Below are 27,249 nucleotides of genomic sequence, written 5' to 3'. Positions count from 1 at the left end.
GCTAAATAACCCATCAAACCAGAAAGAAGCCTTCTGAAACACAAATGAAGAACTTTAACAGGAAAGTACTAATTCTTGTGCATTGGAAGGCAACTGGTCATTGTGTGTGATGATCATATATCTAGGACGCTAAGGGTATGTGTACACTAGAAACGTAAGTCGACATATATTAGTTTGACTTACAGCCACCACAATAATTACTGTGATGGTTCATGTCCACAGTACCCTCCTGGGTCAGTGGTGTGTGTCCTCACTGACCTAAGTCCACCACTTCCACTGATCTAAGAGGGGCAGTGTGGGGAGCTGAGAATCCAATCTCTCAGCTCCACTGGCAGCTCCCCACTTCCCTCACAGGCTCCCGAACTCCTGGTGGGCTGCCCATCCTGCACCAGTCCCTGTTTCCTGCTGGGATCAGGAGAAGCCACCCAGCACATCTTGCCCCCTGGGAGAGGGATCCAGATGCCCTAGCTTCTCATGCCCCCTGTCCACTCCCCTCTGGGAGCAGGGCAACCTTGTGAATTTCACAGTTCGGGCAGCCATGAAATTGACAGTTCCGCACCGCTCCCAGAGAGGAGCAGGTGGTGGAACCACCCGGGCTTCTTGTCCCAGCTGGTAGCCAGTGTGTGTGTGTAAGCTGCCCAGTTCTTCCTGGGAGCGGAGGGCAGCTGGGCTTTAGCTGCCCTGCTTTCTTGTTAATTTCACAGCACCTGCGGTGAAATTGACAAGACAGCCAACAGCTGATGTAAGGGATGCAGTGTCTACACAGACACTGTGTTGCCCTAACAACACCAACATAAGGCTTATACCTCTCACGGAGGTGGAGTTATTATGTCGGGATAGTACATGAGTGGGGGAGAGGCTTTAGTGTAGACACATATATAAGCAGGTCAACATAAGGAAGCTTATGTTACCTAACTGTGTAATGTAGACCAGCCCTAAATACACTTCTCTCTCTCTACCAATTAAAGAAAAAGCCTGTGTAAGTAGTGACCCTGCCAGTTTGTTTTCTGTGGGAAGAAGCTGTATGTATGGACAAAAGGAAAAGAGCTTCATCTATTGACTGTTTGGATTCTAACAGGGCAGAATAACTGAACAAGAAGATGGAGATCACTAGAGTTATTCTGGGTAGCCCTGAGAATCTTTTGGGAAGCTGGAATATCAGTTGGAATTCTAGACTATGACTCACCTATACACATATTTTTTACCTGCTTTAACCTCTTAGTAACTCTAATTCCTTTTAGTTAGTTTACTGTAGAACTGGCTACCACTGTCATTGGTGTGCAATCTACAATGCAAATCGACTGGTATTTTGGGACTGGATGTAACCTGGAGTGTTTTGTGATTTTTGGTGTAAGTGACCATTTATCACCAAGTCCAACTTGCCTGGATGGCAAGATAGACTGGAGTGTCTAAGGGGACTGTCTGTGACTCCATTATAAGACTTGTAGTACTTTGGGAGTTTACACTTGATACTGGATTGGTGAAATCTAATTATTAGGGCTGTCAATTAATCACAGTTAACTTATGCGATTAACTCGTGATTAAAAAAATTAATTGTGATTAATCGCAGTTTTAATCACACTGTTAAACAATAGAATACCAATTATTTAAATATTTTGGATGTTTTTCTACATTTTCGTATATATTGTATTCTGTGTTGTAATTTAAATCAAAGTGTATATTTTTATTACAAATATTTGCACTGTAAAAATGATAAACAAAAGAAATTGTATTTTTCAATTCACCTTATGCAAGTACTGTAGTGTACTCTCTTTATTGTGAAAATGCAACTTACAAATGTAGATTTTTTTTTGTTACATGACTGCACTCAAAAACAAAACCACGTAAAACTTCAGAGCCTACAAGTCCACTCAGTTCTACTTCTCATTCAGCCAATCACTAAGACTAACACATTTGTTTACATTTACAGGAGATAATGCTGCCCTCTTCTTATTTACAATGTCACCAGAAAGTGAGAACAGGCATTTGCATGGTACTTTTGTAGCCAGTATTTCAAGGTATTTATGTGCCAGATATGCTAAACATTTGTATGCCCCTTCATGCTTCGGCCACCATCCCAGAGGATATGCTTTCATGCTGATGACGCTCGTTAAAAAATAATGCATGAATTAAATTTGTGACTGAACTCCTTAGGGGAGAATTGTATGTCCCCTGCTCTGTTTTACCTGCATTCTACATAAATTTCATGTTATAGCAGTCTTGGATGATGACCCAGCACATGTTCATTTTAAAAACACTTTCACTGCAGATCTGACAAAATGCAAAGAAGATACCAATGTGAGATTTCTAAAGATAGCTACAGCACTCAACCCAAGGTTTAAGAGTCTGAAGTGCTTTCCGAAATCTGATCAGGATGGGGTGTGGAGCATGCTTTCAGAAGTCTTAAAAGAGGAACATTCCAATGCAGAAACTACAGAACCTGAACCACCAAAAAAGAAAATCAACCTTCTTCTGGTAGCATGTGAATCAGATAATGAAAATGAACATGCGTCGGTCCGCACTGCTTTGGATTGTTATTGAGCAGAACACATTATCAGCATGGATGCATGTCCCCTGGAATGGTGGTTGAAGCATGAAGGGGCATGTGAATCTTTAGCGCATCTGGCACGAAAATATCTTGCAATGCTGGCTACAACAGTGCCATGAGAGAACCTGTTCTCACTTTCAGGTGACATAAACAAGAACCAGGCAGCATTGTCTCCTGCAAATGTAAACAAACTTGTTTGTCTGAGTGATTGGCTGAACGAGAAGTAGGACTGAGTGGACTTGCAGGTTCTAAAATGTTACATTGTTTTATTTTTGAATGCAGTTTTTTGTACATAATTCTACATTTGTAACTTCAAATTTCATGATAAAACAGATTGCAATCCAGTACTTGTATTAGGTGAATTGAAAAATACTATTTATTTTGTTTTTTTACAGTGCAGATACTTATAATCAAAAATAAATATAAAGTGAGCACTGTACACTTTGTATTCTGTGTTGTAATTGAAATCAATATATTTGAAAATGTAGAAAACATCCACAAATATTTAAATAAATGGTATTCTATTATTGTTTAATAGTGTGATTAATCGCGATTAATTATTTTAATCAGTTGACGTCCCTACTAAGTATACAACATACCACCAGTTTGGGGTATCTGCCCTGTTTTTAACAGCCTCCCCTGAAGTAGTCATTCACAGTCATGAGCCACTCCAGACAGCTTAAAAGTCCTTTTCCTAATTTCCCTTCTTTCACAGGTGTCCCCGCTGGGGTGGGCTTTTCCCAAATTCTCTCTGAAGTTTGCAGAATAGTTTGAACAGCCACATTTAATTCTCCTTGTCCTGGATAGCGGCTAGCATCCAGGCCTCTTCCTACCAGCATAACTCCAACTAGAAGGGAGTCCTGCCATACTACAAGCTCTTTGTCCCAACCCCTAAAAAGAATGGTAGGCTGAGCATTTTCCAGATACAGTCCTGTGACCAATTCCTTTCTCTCAGAAGCTGCATCTATTGTTCCTGTATCTCTGTCAGTAGTAGAAATCCAGGAAAGGTGTAACCTGGCCTCTGAAATCTCCCTGTTTAGTCTTAAAGGGCAAAAGTATTCTATTACACGTCCCTCTACCACATACCTTTATGTGACAGTCTAGTTCAGTGGCTTGCGCATGGCTGCAGTTTGATCTCACTCTGTATTTCCCCCACTGTTTTGATCCTTCTATTAAAAACAAAGTGTAATTCACTTAGGTAGGGAAATGATTTGGGAAGAGGATACTCATCTTTCTGAAGGAGTGTGGGGAAATTATCTGACATGATATTGTAGTTTTCAGTTGTTATTAAAATTGTTATTAAAAAACATGGACTGAATAGAGACACTGGATTTATGGCTTATTACAATAATCTATAACCCACTACCCACCCCTATATGACTGGAGAGGCATTAATGGGCCGCTTCACCCTGAATGGTCCCTTGAATTATGTGTTAACTACTTATGCTAAACAATCTGTTATACCTTGTATTTAGCAGTGACACCGAGCACGTTTCCCAGACCTGAAGGAGAGCTCTTTGTCAGCTCGAAAGCTATTCTCTCACCAGGACAGAAATTGGTCCTATGAAACTTATTATCTCACCCACCTTGTCTCTCTAATTGTCATAACAGTATTTATAGGCTGAACTGTTCATCTTTTGTTTCCTTCCCTTTTTGTATTTTAGTTTTATTCTAAGACACTCTAATGTATTTTTATTCTAAACACTTGCAACAACATATCTCCTTCTGTGGAAAATCTTCTGGAAAACTAGGGGGTAATATTTTTTCCATATATGGAAAAGTATTCCAATAGAGCACTTCAAAAACATCAGCATTTAGATTATGGTACATCTTCCTTATGCAGCACTGCTAGCAATGTTTAGCTCTAAAGTCCATTTAACTGGTGCAAGGAGGATCATCCCAGTGCAAAGCTCACCTTCCACTCATAGATTTGATATGATTCTCATGACGGTCCTTTCTCCCTCTTTGTGTAACAGAAAGGAGGTGTAGCCATGATAGATCTGCACCACCCCCCTCCTTGGCTGTGTTTTCAGTCCCTGGTGGCTGTGTGCAGGCTCACACAAATCAGGTATGTCCTAGGGCACGACCTGACACGGGTTAGGAAGGCAGCAAGCCAGTTCCTGTTATCAAAAAGGTTGAGAAGCACTGCCCTAAGGGATGCTCTAGCACAGTGACGGGACAGGCCCTGCCAGAGAAGTGAGAGGATTAGGGGAGTGAAGTGGAGCATACTTGTCTCACTGAAATTAGTAAAAAACCAGTCTGAAGAGGCCCATGGCATGAGTAACTTTTTTTTAAGAAGGTTGTCTTAGTTATATGATCTTTCCCTTTTCCACAAAACAAATGTAGCTCACAAGCGGAAAACAGGAATTTGGTGACTTTGTTCAGATAAAACAAGAACCAATCAAAATCTTTGTCCAAAACTAACTCCAACCCTGAACCTTTTCCTGGATTTCATATAGTTTTTGGTTAACTTTTAAAATTGTCAGGGGCCACTGCATTTAATTTTCCCTGGAAAATAAAGCATTGAATTAGAGAGGCTGTTTTTATGGCATTTTCTGCTGGTCTGAAACCTAGCAGTCCTGAATGCTTTATGACAGAGCATAATCTTACAAGATTTTCAACCCAAAGAGATATGAAAGGGATCATTAAGTATTTCAGGTTAGGGTTGCTCTTCCTAACTTAATTCCAGTCCTTCCTGATTTTTGCTTAACTCTGCCGTTTACCTATCTATTGTCAAAATGTAAAATTAATGGTGCAGATGCTAGGCTCAAAGGTGAATGAGGGTGTGTGTGCAAATATTTTACTTGGAGCTCTCACTACGAATATAAATACCATATTTTTTCAGTATTATATATTATTTATCATAGCATCTAGAAACCCCAGCCATGGACCAGGACCCTACTATTCTAAGTGCTTTAAAAACACAGCACAAAAAGATAGTCCCCACTCCAAGGAACTTTCAATCTAAATATGACAAGAGGCAAAAGATGGCTATAAATAGACAGACGGAAGGGGGAGTACAAGGAAGCAATGCAAAAATATTGGTTAGCATGATAGATACTTGTCTCTGAACACTGGCAGCCTAACTGTTACGTTTTTGTAGGCAGCACACAGCAAAGGAGAGTTTTGGGGAGGTTTATGGGGGGATGGTTGAAGGTGGATAGTGAGGTAGTTTTGCAGAGGTTTACGGGGAGCATCTTCCAAGCATGCAGGGCAGCATGGGAGAAAGCACAAAGTGTTTGAAAATTTAACAAGTAGTAAGCAGATACTGGCATCATGGGCAGACTGGAGGCCAGTACTGACAGCTCAGTAGTGAATGAGAGATGCAGGTAGGGTGGGGATTGGCCATGAAGGGCCTTGAAGGTGAATACAAGCAAATTATGTCTGATACTGTAGAGAAGGGGCAGCCCACACGGGGTGACATGGTCAAAGTGACAGTCTAGGAAAATGACCTTTTCAGTAGCATTCTGAAGGGATATGAGTGGGGTAAAATTGCGTTTGTCAAGGTCAAAGAGGAAGGAGGTTGCAGTAATCGAGAAGTGAGATGATAGTCTTGATCCACAGGGATTGAGAAAGGACATAGCAAGGAAAAAATGCATTCTCGAATGATGCTTTTCCAATGTGGACTTCTTTATTTCATATTTGAAGAGGGGGATAATATAATACTGCATCTTCAGAATCATCTCTTTGTAGAATGCTAATGAATAGAGATCTCTGAAACTAATTTGTATCCCTACTGTTCAGTACTTCTATTTACTACATACTAAAATGTAATACTAATTGCAAACATAGCATGCCCAGGTCTCTCTCTGATAGCATTTAAGCAGCAATACATTACTACTGTTATGAGGTATCAGTTAGACATTATGGTATGTTTTAATTCCATGTCTGGTCCAATAGGTGAAACCAACTTATAAGATAAATAGCTGAATTTATATGGGTTGTTTCCTTAAAAAATAAAATAAAAAAAAGAGCATTACAGCCTTGAAGCATACAGGAATGTATAGAACCATGCAGTACCGGGCCATCTGCAGTACTGCAGATTCACCAGGCTAGTCAGAGAACTGGAGTTGATAGTAAATGAGAGTGCTGATATCACATGAAATGGTTTTGATCTGGTACTGCTGTGTGAACCATAAACACAGATGAAGTGGTGTTTGATACAAGTGGGATTGACCTACCTCATTGCCAAATGTAAGTACAAGTAAGTAGCCAGACAGTTTTTCTTGCAGCTTTTCCCAGAACTAGGTTGCACATCAATAAATCCTCTGTGACGCCTCATACCCACAATAGTCCAATCCAGGACAATGAGACAGTGGGGAAGGCCTTACTCAGAGAGTTCTGTTATTATAGTAGGATTAATTTAAATAACACACATTACCTATGGAGCATTAACCCTCTTCTATTCATGAATTTAAATGAAAACTGCCTTACCAGTTTGTTATTAATCAAATCTGATTACAAATAAATATGCTGGTATCTGTAAGCTAAATACAGACCCTGCATTCATAAACATAGCTATAAACTGATGTATTTTTAAAATGCCCAATTAAAAAAGCCCAGAAAGACAAAAACTTGTGCATCACAAGTATTACCATATCACCAATATTATTGGCAATTTTTACTTTATGCCTATACAGATGACTACTCCTATCTACCTCCTTTAACATAACCATACTTTCTATCTTCCACTTTGTAGGAAGGTAAACATTGTACTCCTCCGTTTCAAATGTAAGACATATAGTGAATATTTTTCCACTGGAACAATTAATGTAGAAAAATAATGCAACTAGTAACTCTCTTTAAGGACTTGTAAACATCTGTATTACTTATACTATGAATAAGAAATGTTCTAGTATCAAAAGTACCCTTGGTAATACATATATTACTTTTATATAAATGTGTCCTGTCTTCTTCGGCAATGCTTCTAATTTTGTTTTTAAGTGGAAAGGAAAAATCTTATGACCAGACCACAAGATTGGGAGGTAGAAGTTTTATTCCTATTCCCAGCTGAGCCACAAAGTTGAGGAAGCCATTTATTTCTCTCTGCTTCATTTTTCCCATCTGTAAAATTAGGTTAATGCCAATCTAGCTCACAAGATTGTCGGGATTCATTCTTAAATGCAACTTGAGACTGTTGCATGGAAGGTGGCATATAGAATAGATGCCAGAGATTCCTTTTTATTGTGTTGGAATAATCTAACAGAACAAAAAGCCAGTAAAGATTTTCCAACACTCTGAAGGTTACTTGGAAGAATGATTAATATTGAAATTTGGAGGAGCTGAGGGTTGAGATGTATAAGTAATACATTGAATGTTACCCAATTACCTGTCAATGATTATATTTTAGTGTCTCTTTGTGATGGTATCTAGATGCCTTCAGGTATTAGGTGCATAAAAATAAATAAAAAGTATTATCACAACTTGAAGACATTCTTAGATGCTGTTTTGTATAGCAAGAAAGGTGACTAGCAACGTACAAATTTCATATTGGGAGATCCACAAATCAATGTCTGGTAGCCAAAGACCTTGTTGTGTTAATCAATAACACATAATAGGAACACAATGTGAAGTTTCTCATCATAGCAGCTATGAATTGAGATTTCACAGGAGTGCAGATAATAAGTAAATATATCTTATAGATCAGAGCTTCACTTGATAGTCTCCTTTCTGTCTAATTGTTTGACTCAAATTCAGTCTTGGATGGCTTTGTAACTTGCTCTACTTGAATCCAGCCAAGAATGAATTGGTATTGATTTAGCGTAAGACATCAGTGCAGAAATACGAATTTGCTCTCTTGGAGTTTGAGTCAGCTCTTTAGGCAGATGGTTCTGTTAGGACTCTCAGTGTATGTCTACACTGTAATTAAAAACCCTGGTTGGCCTCTGCCAGCTGACTCTGGTTCCCGGGGCTGGAGCTAAGGTGTGTTTCATTGCGGTGTAGATTCAGGTTCGGGCTGGAGCCCGGGCTCCAGGACCCTGCAATGTGGGAGGTTTCCAGAGCTCTGGCTTCAGTCCCAAATATCTACACCACAATTAAACAGCCCCTTAGCCAGAGCCCCACAAGCCCAAGTCAGCTGGCGTGTCTAATTGCAGTATACACATAACCTTAGGATCATCTTGGATTCCAAGTCATTTATGTGCATATGTTGCTGTTCTCACTGAAATTTTCTTGGTAAATATTTATTTTAAAAAGCAAGATGCCTTTGGATTTTTAGTTAGCAAATGATACTTACATTTTCATAACTTCAGACCTTGGTATGACAATTTCTTTGAATTTCATTCAGACAATTAGAGCAATCTCAGATAGACTGTAACTACAGTTATGAGATGCCCAGCTTTCTTGCTTCATATGGATTAAATTCATTTTGACAAAGGTTTAGACGGGCTTTTAATTCACGTGACTAGCTCTCCTACATCCTACAGGATTGGCTCCTGACATCTTGTAATCCTTTTTGTCAGCACTGGGAAAGGCCAACCAATCTATCCTCAGTGTTTCATGGGGTGACTGTCTAGGATTTTGAAAGGGTAGCAAAGAAAACCCACTTTCTTTCATACTTCTGCTGAAAACATTCAGGTGAGAGGTCAGTTCCTCTGATGCTGCTTAGCACCAGCAGATCTGGAGAATCCTTCTCCAAGCCTGCCACCTGCTCCATCTTTAATAAAAAATACTACCATGTTCTGTAGTAATCCCAAACACTATAGGCTTTTTGCAGTGTTGTTGCAATTCTTTGGACTATTATTTCAGAATACTGTACTATTTTTGATTACTACATGGTACAGGCAATTTACTGTATCTTGTTTTTATGCTTAGCTAAAAGGAAGTCCCCAGATCAGGGGTTTCCAATTAGATTATTGCATACCTCAATCTGGTAAATAGACTTTAAAAAAAGCAGTGGAGGAGCATTGTTAGTTCCATTGCTGTGGAACAGGTGGGCTTCTGCTCTTCCTTTAAGATGTTTTCTATGGAGGTGGGAAATGGGTTTCCATTGTTAGTCCCCTGAAGACTATACATGTGGAGGAGCAGTTCAGCCCTAATTTTAAGCCCTAACAAGGCTACCAGCATACATATGGCAGAAGGGCAGAAGTGTGGCAAGCTACAATCCTGTGTTTTTCTGAGAGTTGAGTGAGTTTTGTGGAGATAAGGTTCGATTTGGGAAGGGAGTTTTCTAGGTCAGACTAAGTTGTCAGGCTTTTCACATCTATGCATAGAACAAGCATGTTTTCCAATCTGGGGGAAACAGAGTTCACACAGCTAACTGCATTAAGATTTGCATGAGCCATTCATGTTGCACTGAATCCCAGTGCAAGTGTAAATTTCAGTTATCTCCTTTTTCATATATATCCTTTCATGGGGTAGCATATTTGTCTGAACTCCCTCTACGCCTGGATTCCTATTTGTTTTGATGACCAGTGTTTAGATGTAATGTTATGATTGCTCATAAAACAGCTATAGCTGTGTAATAAAAGGCTTTAAATATTATGGACCACATTTTCAAGTACTCTGTACAGATGCCCCCCGACTTATGCAATTGTTCCATTCCGGAAAGCCTTGCATAACTCGAATTTTGCGTAAGTCAGAAATGTATACCAGTACATTACACAAAAATTTCCGCAACTCGAAAATCCTATTTATGGCTTATGGAACTTTTTTTGTAAGTGGGAATTTGCGTAAGTCGGGTCTTGCGTAACCCGGGGAGCGTGTGTACTCATAATTGAAACCTGAATTTCAAAAAATCCACTGTGAAAAATCTAGTCCAACTCACTTTGGTGCCTAAATGGGAACTAAGATGGGTTAAAAATCTAACCCCAATTGTGGATGCTGAGCTCTTGAAAAACGTGTCCACATATGAGTGTCATTTAAAAATGCCTCCATCAGGGTCTGAAGAGGAGCTCTCCTCTTTGTACTCTTCAAGCACAAGGATCACAGTTTTCTTCAAATTTTTCAATGAACTGTGTTGCTTTTTTATGGTATGACAATCAATATTTCTCAAGTGTTGTATGGCTTTTTGTGATCCTTTAATGATCTAGTAGAATATCCCTAGAGATGGCCTCAAACGTAAACTTCTGATCAAGATTTGAGTTTGCATTGGAGTACACAACTCAGAGCTATCACTGTGACAGAAAGAATTGTCACAGACTTGAATTTGGAAAAGTTTGGATTTGGTATTTTGAAGCCCCAAATTGGGGAGTTCATGGATTATTGTGCAGCCTATTGAGTAGAGAAGCTTTGGATTTAGGGCTCATCTTATCATTAAAATAGATTTGTGTGTGTGTGTGGCATTTGTAGGCAAGCATATCTGATTTCTAATAGCACCTTCTGAGGTACTTAAGGAAAAGATGTGAGAATCCTTGAATTTACATGATAGATGTGCAGTGCAAAAAGCATTTGAGTATTTTGTATGTTTCTTGGAACAAAATATGTTCTTATAAATAATGGTATGTGTGAACTCCACCTGTGAAGGCTTTCAGAGATTTAAGGTTTATGAGCTTTTGTTCAAAAAGCCTCTTAAGCCAATTGAGTAGGAAAGATGTTAATGTATACAGTACTTTTCATGCTCAAGGAATCTCAATGTATAAAGTAATACCCTTATTATTGGCTGTCAATCAAATGTTGATTCATAATGGTGGTCGAGACACTGAGATCATCGGAAGTAATTTTGGTTTGCTTTTGACATGTCATTACTTGCAGGGCTTTATACTTCCCCAGGGTACTGCGCTTTAACATCAGCACTGTGTTTGAACCCAAGTCCTGTATGAAAAACTCAGTTTTTGGTGGAGGTTACATTATTCTAACATCTAGCCCATAGTAGTGCTATTTGGTTTTCCCTCAAGACTAATGTTTTAGTGTTTGCAGCTGGTTGGAGAATAATGACAGATTTGGCATCCATAAATTTATCCGAAGAATGGGGAGCTAAACCCTTTATTTTTCCAGCCCAGATCTGGGAACTGGGAAAGATGATATTGAGAAAAGGGATATTGAAGATTTTCTTTATTGATACGGCTTTAACAGACCGCAATCAAAAGCAAAAAAGGTGGTCTCAAGCTTCAATAGACTTATTGTACTCACTCCATAATGTCTGCAATGGGTTAACACCAAGTTTAGTTGTTAGACTCAGACTCATAGACTTTAAGGTCAGAAGGGACCATTATGATCATCTAGTCTGACCTCCTGCACAACGCAGGTCAAAAGACATGTGAAACCCACCAGCTCTAATTCACATGCATTCAACTAATCTCCTTGCCTGTAAATTTGTTTCACATGGCTTTTCAATCCACAAATTTCCCCCAATAGGCTTGTTCCTTAGCTCATGGTTTTATTTTGGATATTTTGTTCAGGTTGATTCAGACCCGGAAACTGAAAACATATCTATGAAAAATCCTATAAGGGAAAGCAGCCTGCAGATTTCTTCTGCAGTCATTGCCCAATATATTTGAGTCTGTCTAGTTATCCTCAGAATAACTTCTGGGGATGGACAGCCCACCTATTTCTAACAGTAGTTCTCAAAAGTCTTCACTGGTTCTCTTTGCCACCTGAATAGCTGCTTCCTAAACTATGGGGCCAAAGTAGAGCTAATGGATTTACTGATTTTTCAATTTGTCAGGAGTTCATAAAAAAATGGGTTAGGTCAAACAGAATCCTAAAATTGCAAAAAATTGGAAAATTTAAAAAAAATTTTTTTGGATCAAATGAAACATTCATACTGGCATTTCATAGTCATTGGGCTAGAGAAAGAATGTGTGAAAATGACTGACTGTGTAGCCTGGTTGTTATGACTCTCGCCTACAATGTATGAGACAGCTCTAAGCTCAAAACCCTGCTGCAATTACTTAATTATTTATACACATAGAGACTGACTGACTGTCCCACCAGATCATATCATATGTCAGTGGCTAGGGCATTCTCTTGGTATGTGGGACGCTCAAGTTCAAATCCCTGTTCCACATCAGACAGAAGGGGGAATTGAATCCAGGCCTCCCATATCCCAGGTAAGGGCCTGAAGCACTGGTTGAAAACTTCTTTCCCCTAAATTGTTTATTTTTAAGGTCAAAAATATTTGCCAAAACCATTCAGCCATTAGTCAAAAAACATTATGAGATCATTGTAGGCAAATGTTAATTTGTTACTGGAACAAATAGCCAAATAGCTATGATTCTGTTCTTACTAGATTTTCAAGAAGCCCTTTCACCATCCTCTAAAATTCATTGTAACTTTACAATATAATGTGGGGGCAACTTATTGCAACCCAAAAGAAAGGAAAATTCTTCTTGGAATTTTCAACTTTTATTGCGAAGTTAAGTTTCTGCAGGAGGCAGTTGGAGGACAACGAGTCAGGGAAAGGATGTTATATTAGATGCTTACCAAAAGCCTAAAGATTACTACTGTAAATTCTTTGCCTTTTGGCTAATCAAGAACACAGATCCATTCTCCTTTTGAGAATCACAATAGACTTTTATTTAGTAAGGCAAAGGTTGTTAATACTTTCCTTTCTCATTTGCCTAATCTCATGTTGATTCATGCCTCTATCAGTGGTTTATAAATTGACTTGCCTGATCTTTCATCTGTCTCCTGGCATCATTTTCCCTTGAGTTACAAATCAGATCTTGTGCCCATTACTTAAGCAAACTCTCTAAGGGTTTAAAATGTCATTAAATAGCACAACTAAAATACACTTGAGATCACCAGAATGACTCATTGATAATGTCTGCTTTTGGATGTGAGGAACATTAGGAAAGACTGGTCTATCTTTAGCTGGGCACAACCAGTACTTGGACTTACTACTCTTTTGACTATCTGACCCAGATATTGGATTATAGCCAGGTCAGAAGGATGGGCCCCACTTTTTGAGGGAATCTTTTATAAAATAAACATTCGAATTTCTGTCATATTATCCCCACTAAATATATATCTGTTTGTCTGTGAACCCATGATTGTCATTTTGGATATTTTACACAGCAACTAGACACCCATGTCTGGCCTGTGCCAGCTGACTGAGGCTCGCAGGGCTTGGGCTGTTTCAATGCTGTGTAGACATCGAGGTCAGGCTGGAGCCTGGGCTATAGGACCCTGTGAGGTGGAAGGGTCCCGGAGCTCAGGGCTCCATCCCAAGCCCGTAAGTCTACACCAGCAGTGAAACAGCCCAAGCCCTGTAAGCCTGAGTCAGCTGGCATGGGCCAGCCACTGGTTTTTCTTTGCTGTGTAGACATACCCCAACAGGCAAATGAGCTACTGACTCCTAATACAGCTCTAATAGGGTTACCAGGGGAAAAAAACAAGGAGTCAATTTAATGTAAAACTGCCCAACTCTGTACAGGTGCTCCCTGATCTGGTTTTACTCTGTATCTTATGAGAAGTAACACCACAATGAACCCCTGACCATTCTTCACTGTCTGTTCAGTTCCAGAACTTTCCACTTCTATGGAACCCATAGCATGATGTTGACATCCTAATTTTTTTTTAATAGTTTACACCTTTTTTCAATGTGACTCTAGTTCTGATAAAGGTGCAGTATTTAGCTACAAAAGTTACATCGGATAGGGAGTCACAGTACAAATTGCTCCACAACACCCAAGCAAGGCCCCTATACCCTGGAATGGAGGGTCTCTTTCTACAAAGGAGGCATTGATCAGTGCCCATGCCCATTTAATCTCTGAGCTCTCTGTGGAGACTACAAAGATAGGCCCAGATCCTGCAGTTGCATCAGGTGGACTGACCCTTGTGATTGTCTGGACACCCATTAATTTCAAGGAAATTCCACAAGGGAATGGAGTTTGGGTTTAGTTGCAAGAAATGGTTAAATAATACTAGCTGATATGGTGGGTTTAGTGCTGTATGTACATTTTTATTGTTACTACGCACCTGTGAGTAGTCCCACAGCAGAGTAGACTACTATTCTCAGTAGTAAAATTAATCACATTTATAAGTGTTTGTAGGATTGAGGCTTCTGTGAACTAGAATGGAAAAACTATGTAACCCATGATTAATCCTGCTCTTATCTTAATTTGCTTGTATAGTTGCTAATGATTTTGTGCGTGTGTGTGGGGAGGGGGAGCGGACAAACAAGTCTGCAATTTGATTAACCCAGGTAACATCATTTCTGACACTAAAAGTTTCTGAATTATTGTGTCTCTGATGCTGTGAATGCCTTCATCTACCATTCTCCTTGAATATGATTGTTTTTTACTGTTTGCCACATATGGGTTTTTAAAATAAAACCAGTCAGTGCCTGTGAAAAGTAAATCTAAAATAAGACTGACTGATTTCTTTCTAAAACCTTGCTGGCTTGTACAGCCTTTTTCTGCACTAAAAGCTAGCGATACCTTATAGCCTTTCACAGTTGTCAGACCATATAATTTTATCAAATAATTGGTTCTGGTCTTCACAAAACTGCAAGTAACAAAGTTCACATTATTTTATTTAAAACTTTTCTGCTGTTGATGGAATTCTCCTCCTGCCCTTTTTCTTGGCTCAAGTTGCTGGATTCTCTCATTTTTGACCATTTCTAACCTATTTAAAGCTTTTGATAAGTGCCTGTTATCTGATTTCTGATACAAAAATCAATTTGTTTGATCACAGCTTTTCCTTTAAAATCTTGAGAGCATTTGATACATCCTTGGCATAACCTCCATCTACCTGTCTTTGAGTAAATAAAATCACTTTTTACATGTTCATTCTCCATCACTTAGTAAACTGTTTTTTGTTTTTGTTACTTCATTTCATTCCCCTTAGTAATGCACTGATCAGCATTCAAACAGCCTGACTCTGTTGAATTAAGATAGTGGGATATTCTAAGTTGGATTGCAAAAGACCATTGTCATTCCAGTACTAATGACTGTTAACCAAAGGGTACGTCTTCACTACCCGCTGTATCGGCGGGTAGCAATCGATTTATTCGGGATCGATATATCGTGTCTCGTTAAGACGCGATATATCGATCCCCGAACGCGCTCATCGTCGACACCGGAACTCCACCAGAGCGAGCGGCGGTAGCACAGTCGATGGGGGAGCCGCGGCCATCGATCCCGCGCCGTGTGGACCCCAGGTAATTCGATCCAAGATACTTCAACTTCAGCTACGCTATTCGTGTAGCTGAAGTTGCGTATTTTGGATCGATCCCCCCCAGTGTAGACCAGCCCCAAGTGTTAAAGCATTATCTCATCAATGCAGCAGGCTCTTAGTACTAACAAAATAATCCATTGAGTATAAAGCCCTACTTAACGTGCGATATTGCAGATTATGCAATATTAGGCTTCCACCACAATTTTGACAGCAGTAGCCTCGCTGTGCATGGGTCTAACAGTGGGATACCCAGCCACCCCGGGGCTGAGAGCAGGAGCCCCCTCTCTCATCCCTGGGCAGCCGATGTAAGCCCCAGACCTCTGCTCCTAGCCCTGGGCAGCCGACAGCAGAAATTCACGTAAAAATAACAATGCACTTTACCGCAAATATTAAGGTCCATTATTACTTTTCCACAATTTTCCATGGTTTGTCCACAACTCAAGTGCAATTTTTTTACAATCATCCTGCAATTCATGTAGAGCCTTAACTGAGTAACAATAACAAAAAATTGCTTATGTTCATCCATTATTAATTGTCTTATTTCCAAAACACTTCATTCCATTCCTTTAAAATTAAAAACAGTGTACAATAAAATTAGGAAGGAAAGTGGAGTTTTTCCTCATGGGGTGAAAACTGGGCTCCGACACTTTTAAAGAGACGGTGTGCAAAACTGGCTCTGTCTTGTGTTTAAAAAAATCCTTTTTCTTGATTTTTAAGAGTATTAATCTATGTACAATAGAGAATGGAACAAGTTAAAAACAATAACTTACAGTGGTTAACACTGCCCCTTTTGAAGTCTGACTTGTGCTTTATGAATGAAAAGATAAAACTACAGAAAAATAAAGAACTGTAGTTTCACCTGTATGTTTTTCTTTTCCATGTTCACATTTTTTAAACATTTATGAATCCTGCAAAACTGTTAAATTATGTATCAAGTTGATTTTTTCCAGGGTGTCCATGAAACCTCTGTAGGATGTGCTGGCTGGATAGCCCTTTAACTTCACCCAGAAAAAAAGCAGATTTTTAGAAATATTTTTTTCTTTTTCAGCTGGAGAGACTACAGTCTGAGAATACCTCTGAGTGGGGAAAGAGAGAAATACTCGAAACAGAAAAGCAAGATCTGGAAAGAGAAAATAGAAGGTTGAAGGCCCAGGTGAAAGAAATTCAGGAACTTCTGGATAAGAGAAATAAACTACCATCAACTAACTTGGGTTCTGATTTCAAAACAGCACAAAGTGAACTACTGGAAAAAAATAAGGTACGGACTTTACTTGGTAGTAGATCCAAACTTGTTTCAAGGAAGTTCTCAGCCATTAGCAGAAATTTAAAATAGCCAGTGATCCTGGAAACATTGATGCAACATTGATGTAACGTTACACACAGGAGTATTCCTACTCAAGTCAAAGGGATTCGTACATGCATCAAGTAGTGCATGAAGTTAAGTGTTTGCAGGATTAGGGGCCCTAATGTATTGCTTAATTTTGTTTTTGAATGGATGGCATGTTCTTTGAAAAAAGGCTCTGATGGGTATAGTCATTCCATAAAGTATTACAATGACAATGATTTTTATGCATTGTTGCTATAGCTATTTACTTTCTTTTTCAAACTGAAATATGACAAGCAAAATCATAATAAATATTTCCATACTAGACTTTCTTTCATGTAAACTCACTTTTACAGAACTTCAAATTACTGGGCTCCTATTTAATTTATTTTGTTCAGTATTCAAATATCGTATATAGTTCATTCTTTTAAACTTTACTACTGCAAAATCTCATTCTTCCAGAAGGAGTCTGGGTTTCTAAAGAACAACAAACTGCTTATATCTTATCTTCCTAAAATATCTTTCCACACTATTGTCACAGTTCAGGACAGCTGCACTGGGGTCTTGTAGGTTGTTTCTGTTAGGAGGAGAAATTGATGATGAAGTCTGGTATCTCTTTGATAGAATCCTGTATATTTACAAACGGAGCCTTGTTTCCCTGAACATAGTAGGAATCACACAGCAGGACACAGTTCCTTCTACTTGAAATGGCAGAAGACTTGAAGAGACGTGGGTTCCTGGCATATCTGGATACCAATGAGGATTTCCAGGATAAATGGACAACGGGCCAATTTATAGACACTCAGCTAGACTTGCAGATCAAGATCAGCAAAAAGACGTCAAATGCACTTCAAGAGACTGTGGGATTTGCCACAGAACTTGAATCTTTCCATACAGCAGATCATCAGAAGTGGAAACAGTCACTAGTAAGAAAGATGGAAGCTGATCTCTATGAGTCCTATAAGTACAGGTCTGTGTCTAATATGCATAAAGTCAGAGGGGATTCTAATATTTCTTGACATTTTTGAACAATTAGAAACAAGTATTAAATTCAGTTTGTAAAACCAAGGGAAATTGGTAATAATGCAAAAGTAAAGGGAAGCAGTTCATTTAATGCTGCTACTGTGAAAAATCTAGCCACAAAAAGGATTGATCTATATATAAGTCTCACCAGGAGAAAGCCTCAAAAGTGTCTGGGAAAGCCTCTCACCCTGTTTTGGGAATTGGGGATGAGAGCAATTTGAAGGGGCAAACTTGGAGGTAAAAGAAGCAGCACCACAGTTTTAGTTTAGAACTGGGAAGTTGAATAATAATAATTGGAGTTTGGCTATTAAGTGTGTAATAGGATCTGTGAAATGCAAAAGAATAATGGACACTGGCTCAAATGTAAATGATTAGATCTGATGTGATAAAATGCTAAAGAACATGGAATCCAAAAGCAAACCACCTAATCGGTCTTAAATGGAAACATTGACTGGGGAATGTACATCTGCCCAATAATGGAGAAAACTGAACTTCTAGATTTTGAGCAAGAACTCAGGGTAGTTGAGATAGTGGATGAGCTAACAAGTGGTTTGGATTTCATTATGGCTAATAAATGCCAAGAAAGTTGTCTTACAAATTCATTCTGAGGAAACTGACAGACTGCACCCTGGCTATGCATTACATCAACAGACAGATGCCTTTCTCATCCCCTGGATGCTGGGATTGATGTATGCCTTTCTGCCAATTCCCAGGGTAACAAGTGTTCTAAAGAAACAGTAGTGAGATGCAGGATTGATCATCATAATAGCCCCAGTGTTGGGCAGGCAGTTCTTGTCTTAAGCTCTGATGAACCTAGCAGTGAAAAATTAGCCTTACAGCCACCAATCTGACATAATGTCCAGCAAAAGAAGCTGTTCAGCTGAAGATCACAGCATTCTGTTTGAAAGCAGGAAGGCTTCAATCCAAATGATTTATAAAGCTAGATGGAAGAGGTTTTCTGTTTGGGCATCTCAAAACCAGCTGTCCCCCTTGACAACACCTATTTCAGTGGTGTTGGACTATTTACTAGTCCTGAAGCAAGCTGGGCTTTCCATCAGCTCCATAAGGGTTCATTTAGCAGCAATATCTGCACATTTCCGACAGTCAAGTCTACACTGTATATTCTCATCTACAGTGGAAAGAATCCTTAAGGGCCTTATTCATGTTTTCATAAAGACAGGGTCATTCTCAGGCCTCACCCCAAGTTTCTGCTCAAGGTTGCTTCAGACTTCCATATTAATCAATTAGTCTTCCAGTTTTCTTTCCCAAGTCTCAACCCTGGCAGGGAGAAGCTAAACTTCACATATTTGATGTATTAAGGTCACTGTCTTCTTATTTTGGTGGAATAAAGTAAATTAGGAACACACCCAAATTACTTGTGGTCTTTTCTGATAGGGGTAATGGTGAGGCAATATCCTTACAGAGATTATCAGAATGGGCCTCCAACTGTATAAGAACATGTTATGAGCTAGTCAGCATCATATAGTCATTAGCATTTATTCACTAAATGTCCCTATTTCTGAAATCAGCAGGGCAACTACATGGAGTTCAGTTCACACCATTTTAAGACACTACTTATTGGTAGAAGTTCCAGATCAGATGGCTGTCCTGCAGTCATTATTTTAGCAGGATTTCTACTACTCACCTCTCCATGTGTATTCCACAACCCTTTCTCCTTGCTGGCTACTACAGAACCCTACTTCTTTTGGGATTCTGTATTGGTGAAGGACGTAAGGGGTGGTTGGCTCTGCTCAGTCCTCAGATGGTGGGGCTATGACACCTAGAGCACAGGCTTTACAGCAACAGACACTGCTGGCCAAAAGGAACCCATCTCATGCCACTAAGAGAGGAATCCATGTGGACCACACATCTCAAAGAACCAAAGCTACTGTGGATAGGTATCTGTTCTTTTCTGTGCCTCACTCTGAAGAAATGTCTCCTCAAACTTCCCCCAAAGGTTTTCATAACATAATAGAAGAGTCCTATTAGTTAAATTATATTGTCCACCCTCTGGCCAGTATAGGACTTTCCCCTATATTACTGTGTATTCTCCAGTGCTTCTCTAGGTGGATTGGTGTATCTTAGTTGTTCAATTAGAAAACAGTTGGGCTAAAATAAGAAATAGGCCATTATTTAAACTGAACCCTGCTGTGTTTTTTGCTCACACTTTATATTAAGGCTGCTTTTTATAAAAGGTTAATAAATGATCAATAGCTGTTTTAAGCATGTTAAAGACATGAGTAGTATTTGCTATAGAACAGTGGTTCCCAAACTTTTTGTCCACACACCAACTGCATTTTGTCTTTCTTCTGTGACCCACAGTTCAAATTCATAAGCCAGTGTCCTCCTTTGCCTCCACCTCCTTGCCTTGCTGAGGGGGCAATGACCACCTGCAGCAGCACCCTTTGCTCCAGCACTTCAATCCTAATCCAGGTCCACTCGAGAAGGGAAGCCCCAAGGTGGGAGGGGAGAGTATGGGGGAGAGCATGAGTGAACACAGTGAAGAGTGAGCTCACCCATCACTCACTGGGCCTGGGCTGGGCCTGGCTCCCTGCTCCAGGCATTTTGATCCAGTGCACAGGATTGCAACACCACTCAGGTCTAGACCAGCCATGCCTCCATCATGACTGAGTGGCATTCCAACCCCCTGCACCAGGTTGCAGTTACACTCACTCAAATTTGGCTCAACACCCATCCATCATGATGGAAGAGCGGCTGGGCCAAACCTAAGTGGTGCTGCAACCCTGTGCACCAGATTGCAACACTCAGCATGAGTCGGAGGTGGGCTCGCTCTGCAACCCCCATCCACTGACAGGGCTTCTCCTTCTCACCAGGCCTGTGACTAATCTAGAACCTGGCCAAAACCCCCGGGGATGTATTAGCAGGAGTGTAGTAAGAAAGACACAAGAAGTAATTCTTCCACTTTACTCAGCACTGATAGGGCCTCAAATGGAGTCCTGTGCCCAATTCTGGGCACCATACTTTGAGAAAGATATGGACAAACTGGAGAAAATCCTGAAGAGAGCAACAAAAATGATTAAGGGACTAGAAAACACAATCTATGAGGAAAATTTTTAAAAAATGGGTCTGTTTAGTCTGGAGAGGAGAAGACTGAGGGGGGACATGATAGTAGTCTCCAAATATGTAAAAGGCTGTTACAAGAAGGAGGTTGATAAATTGTTGTTAACCACTGAGGACTGGACAAGAAGGAATGGGCTCAATTGCAGCAAGTGGGGTGTAGGTTGGACATTAGGAAAAACTTGGTAACTGTCAGGGTGGTTAAGACTGGAACAACTTACCTAGGGATGTTGTGAAATCTCTATCATTGGACGTTTTAAAGAACAGGTTAGACATACACCTGTCAGGGATGGTCTAAATAATGTTTAGTTCTGCCTCAGTGCAGGGAACTGGACTAGATGGCCTATCAAAGTCCCTTCCAGTCCTGTGATTTAGGAAATACTTTGGTATTTGGGAAAAATATTTTGGTGATTTGGGAAAAAACATTTCTGTGATTTGGGAAATACTTTTATAGATAGTTATAAGCACACCAGTAGATGGTCATAAACATTGGTTATAAGTGTCTTTCTGGAGAATATAACAACTAACTATTTATTAAAATACCTATTATCTTGTTCCCTCTGTATTAAGGATAAGTTTCTAAATAGTTATGAAAGCATGCCCATGAGGTCTTTTTTGTAAGGTCTTAAAAGTATTTAGCTTACTTATTACAGAATTAGCCCACTCGTAACATGGATGCATTCAGAGAGATTACAGCAGTGTAACTGAGGATATAATTAATGTTATGACATTTTATTTCCCATGTGGTTTTGCAGTTTATTGCTCCAGTAGCCCTTGCTGCTCTTTTTAGGAAAAAGAGAGGAGAGAGTGAGAAGGAGTGTGTGCCCATGAGCTTGAGTGACTGCAATTGTATATTCATTAAGCAGTAGGTTATGTGCCTTGAAATGGGGTCAGGTAGATGCTAGGTATAGAATGTGTGTTGGAGGGAGTGTGAGGGTGGGGGGAGGATTCGGGGAAGGGAGAGGGAACAAAAGAACCAGGGCCAGAGTTTGTTATCCTTACTTGATTTGAGTTACAGTAGCTCATTCCAGGAGTAGACCAGCTGAAATCTGTGGGACTGCTCTGAATAAGGTGCAACTTATCATGACTGAGGGTGCTGTCAACATTTGGCACAAATGAGCTTCTGTAACTTTTTCATGCTTAATTGTTTGTACGTGATTTATGTTGTTTTGCTTTCTTTTGTGATTTTTTTTTTAAATAATAAAAATACAGTGAAAGCTTAGTATAGGGCTGTGAGTAAGCACCAGCCGTTGAATGGACCAGGTGTAAACAAATAGCCTGTAGCTTCTAACCCAGACCACTTGCCAAATAAATGCCCCTCTCTTATCCTTTCCCCACTGCCCACCAACAAAGGAAAGATTGGAGATGAATCTACAGTCTATGAATAGTTATGACATACAGCAGCTGTTCTCAAATTGTGGGTCAGGACTCCAAAGTGGATCGTGACCCGATTTTAATGGGGTTGCCAGGGCTGGCGTTAGAGTGGCTGGGGCCCGGGGCCAAAGCTGAAGCCCAAGCCCCACCACCCAGGGCTCAGGATTCAACTTCAGCCTGGGGTGGCGGGGCTCAGGTTACAGGCCCCATGCCCAGGGATGAAGCCTTTGGGCTTTGATTTGCTCTCCCGACTCCCCGGGCAGCGGGGTTTGGGTGGGCTCATGCTTCGGTCCCCCCTCCTGGGGTCATGTAGTAAATTTTGTTGTCAGAAGGGGGTCGCAGTGCAATGAAGTTTGAGAACCCCTGCCATAGAGGTATTTTAGAATTGTTTCCCTGTACTTAGGATAGGCAACAATGGTAGCATTACCTGGTAGTAATGGTTGGGAAATATTGATTCTTTAATGAAAACCAATGGTGCCCAGTAATAAATGAAATAAACCATATATCGGCAAAGGTTCCTTAAACCTGTTGGTGTTTATTATGTATTCCACAAATTACAATGTGAGTTTCTGTAAGGGCGGAAAGGGTCTCCAAGGAGGAAAGAGGAAATGCTTTATCTCTTTCTTACCCAGGACATTTGTGACATAAAACCAGACCAGAAAGAAACTGAGGAACCTGATTGTTTTGCATCTGCATAAGAACTATACTAGTTCCCAAAGAAGCTAATGCAATAAGGATTTATGTGTCGATTTTTTCCAATCTAGTATAAGTAAAAAAATAATCTTGCACCTTTCTTTTCATTTGGACAAGGAAGAATCAAACTAGGGCTAGATGCTTCCAAATCTCCAAGACAGTGTGGCAGTTCTGATGCATGTGTTTTCAACAGTAACAAACTATTAGCATTTTTTGTAACTATTTCTCTTAATAGTCAACTTGTGAATGATTCCTTTAGCCGATCTTTTCTAAGGGGTCTTACTCCAGCCTTTAATTTTGAACTTGCACTTTAGTGTGTACAAATATATACAAGTAATGATCTACACAGTCATTTGTCATAGCAATTCACATATAAGTGCCATGAATGCAAACAAGCATTTTTTGGGCACAAATGTTAGTGTGAAGATATGTGCCTAAAAATGATGCCATGCATTAAAAATTAGGCCCTAAAATTCTGAATTGTCAGTATGTTCAAAATATTTCCATTGTCAGTTTCCAAAAGGTTAACTTCTGTTGTTGTTTTGTTGTATGCGATCAGCAAAATTGGTGAAACAATTGAGAGAAGACATTGTTTTTTATGTGGCCCTATTGATTGCACTTCCTGGAATGGAGTTTGCATTTTAAAATAATAGTTATAATGTTTGACAAATAGGCTGGCAACTAATGTTAAATGTATCCAAGTGGTTCATTTTAGAAGGGATCGCAATGAATGAAAAAACTATTGAAAATATAAATCAATACCCAAAAGCATATTATTTACTGAAGGAGATTTATTACCTTCAACTCTAAAGATCATTTTGAACAAAATCTGAAATTAATTTTGTTGAGTAGTAATTTTGTTTTCCAGTGCTAGCTCTAATTATTGAGGTAAAGTTCTTCAAGTAAAGATCTCCTAAGTAATATATCTATTTATCTAGCTTTAAAAATAAGTACAAATACAATAGATTAGCTGTAGGATATAACTTTGAAGTCACTATTTGAGTAATGTTTCCTCGCTTGCTGTTTTGTCTTTGCATTAGGCTTGTAAAGGTTTCATATATAAGCAGTCAAACTGGGAGCGAGAGAGAAAAGTCAGTGATACTCTACCAGCTCCATCATAAAATAACCTTTGCATGCTAGAAATGCCAAAACACAATGCTGCTCTTAGTAGATGCCTATGTGATCATCAATGATTTCTGTTCTCCCCCTCACTGGGGTTCAAATATAACCATGGACGCTGCTGGGCCTTCAGACTTGGTTCCTTTTTGACTTAGAGGAGGAGGAATGGTGATACTCGTCTCTGTGGGGGCAGTAACCAGTGAAAGGGGTTTGATTTTTCTTTGTTTTTGAAATTGAGGAAAAATCCCACTCTATTTTCCAGTGGAAAAAGGTGGCAGGAGGAAAGTGAGGGTGGGATTTTTTCTGCACAACTTTTAAACAACAAAATTATTGTCATCAAAACCTCAATTTTCAGTGAAAATGCTCTTAAAAATGTTTTGATCAGCTCTATTCTCAAGGCTCTTGGTAAAAACTCTTTTTCTGTTTGTTTGTTTGTTTGTTTGTTTGTTTTTAAACTTTTCACATCCACATTTGTGTACTCCCAATCCCCAAGTTTCAGAACTGATGGGTATTTCTTAAAGATGAAAAATCAGTGAATCCTTAATCAAAGTGAAGCCTGCTGTATTACCAGTCCCTTGAGATATGTAGCCTCCCATGTTATATTTATTTGATCTTTCTTATCTTCCCCCACAGGCTACAATAAGATAATATGGTGGTTCCTGACAGCAAGAGGGCCACCATCCTCCCTGAGGGCAGTTTGACTTCTCTTCTGTTGTAAACAATAGCAGATGATGGCTATTTTGAAAGTATCTGATTGTTTATGGAATTCCCTACAGTAGAATATTCTGCAGTCTATGCTGAAGAAGAAACTTTCAGTTATGAATAAAAACAAGAAATCATGGCCATTAATTCTAAAACTTTACTTTCAGCATTAACCATTGCACCACAAGTACTTACAAAGGATAGAAAGGGGATTCTTGTGGTGAGGGGAGAGGGGAAGGAGAAGGTGTCAGATGGGATGGAGGGAAAAAATGGAATTTGTGTGCTGTGCATGCAGGGAAATATAGAGGTCAGGAGCAGGGGGAAATTGCCCAAAGCTCTATGGTTGCTCTGTCCTGCTCCAGAGTGGGAGAAGGCAGCCACTGTGTGCTACTGAATCTTATTCTAAAAATGTGTGTGTGTGTGTGTGGAGAGGTGGGTATTGATTTTTTCTTTTCTTCCCTAATTTAAGGTTGATGCTATGTATCTTCAAATCTTGAGAAATATCACATGGTAACATTAGATTTGGGTTTCTTTGTTAGCATTTAAGTATGAAATTTTTAATGTAAAAAACCCAAGAAAATTCCTAGATAACTGTTAACAAGGAATTAAGGTTGAGATTACATGTCTGCAGTTTAGGGTAAATCCCATTACAGGAATATTTCAATTATCCCCAAATCAGTGATAACCCTGGAAAATCCATAGTTTACGTGAAAATGTTTGGTTTTTCTTTAAAGGTATGGAAATTCATAGTTAAGGCACCCAAACTACTTTAGTTCAGGCCCTGTGGTGATACCATGAAAGTAAAAATGAAATATATAAATTGTCTTTAAAAATCAGTTTCTGCTAATATGGAAGTACAAACACTATTATGCACCAATTATAATGGTCTGGATATTTCATGGTGCCAAGTATCAGAAGGGTAGCCATGTTAGTCTGTATCCACAAAAACAACGAGGAGTCCGGTGGCACCTTAAAGACAAACAGTTTTATTTGGGCATAAACTTTCGTGGGTAAAAAACCCACTTCTTCAGATGCTTATGCCCAAATAAATCTGTTCGTCTTTAAGGTACCACCGACTCTTCGTTGTTTTTGTGGTTATTTCACGGTGTCCCTAACTTAAGTCTGAATATTCTATATTTGTAACATTTGTTTTTAGGATAATTAACATATCTCTCTTATGTTTCTTACCCTTAACTCCAATTTAAGGTAGCTTCTTTGTTTGGGAATAAACCAATGCCCAATTAATCTATATTTGAGATGGATAAGTAATCCTTAAAGTTTAATCACTTATTTTTAAAAATCTTGAAAAATTATATAAATAACTATTCGGAAATGCTTGGCAAATTATCATCCCTGCTCTTCAATTGGGTGAATATTTTTTTAAAATTGTCAAATAACTTGTTCAAAAATATTTGTGAAATATGCAAATTATTTGAATAGTTATTCACCCAATTCTTAATTCTTATACATTGTGTAAGCATTTCTTCTTGTGGGAACATATATTGATAAAACTGAAGAGCAGACATCAGTAAATGAAAGCTCATACCTTTCTGATCATATTTTACAACACAGAATGGCTGATGTGCTGAAATTCAGAAGTCAGTGTCATAAAACTGAAAAAGGTCACAATATTTCTTTCCTCTGTCACATTTTTCGAATTGATCAGCTCTCCAATATATCATTTTTATCAAACCACATACAAGTAGGAGACAGTCCAAACTACAAACATTTGTATGGAATGTTATATTGGGTATAAATACTTTAAAAAATATTACTTGGAAGGGAAAATAGTTCCTAATTAAATGAATTTATCTCCTTATTTCTGTGCTTTATGGGTTGCGTGTGAATGACCTGAATACAAATACAAAACAGTCAGTTCAAATTATAGATAACTTGATAGTAGCTCACTATAGTAAAAATAATGTAAGCAGCATAATTGTCATTGACATTCAGTAGTAAAAGAAAGGGAAATCAAAATAGAGTTCTTTGTAGTCTTTGAACTGTCTGTGACAAGTAACATTTTTTGTATGCATCCTAGAATTATTCCACAATACTGACTGTCTAAACTAGACCTCTCTCTCTTTCTTTCTCTCTCTCAGTTCAAAGGAAATACTTCATACTTAATTTGAAGATAGATTCTCAAACTACTAAATTCAAAAAGCTCTGTTCTATTAATATCTGGTGTAACTATCAAAACAGAACACCAAAAATGCGTAATTGAGAGCAACAATAATGAAGGTCGTGATTCAGCAAAGCACTTAAGCATGTTCTCAAGTCCCACTGAAGTTACTAGGATTTAAGCACATGCTTAAATACTTTGCTGACCCAG

At 39.1% G+C, this 27,249-nt stretch overlaps 1 protein-coding gene across 1 annotated transcript in view; it reads left to right on the top strand.

Annotated features, from left to right (window-relative positions):
* CCDC102B (coiled-coil domain containing 102B) overlaps nucleotides 1-27,249 on the top strand; it is a 347,381-nt gene that overhangs the window by 104,038 nt on the left and 216,094 nt on the right. Inside the window, exon 6 of the mRNA XM_024198764.1 lies at nucleotides 16,656-16,865. Coding sequence (XP_024054532.1) covers nucleotides 16,656-16,865 — 210 coding nt within the window. The remainder of the gene's footprint in view (nucleotides 1-16,655; nucleotides 16,866-27,249) is intronic.

This window comes from Terrapene carolina, unplaced genomic scaffold (genome assembly GCF_002925995.2).
Source record: "Terrapene carolina triunguis isolate 2854851 unplaced genomic scaffold, T_m_triunguis-2.0 Scaffold58, whole genome shotgun sequence".
NCBI lineage: Eukaryota > Metazoa > Chordata > Testudines > Emydidae > Terrapene > Terrapene triunguis.
The sequence above is the reverse complement of the archived record's forward strand: the minus strand, read 5'-3'. Positions and strand labels throughout refer to the sequence as shown.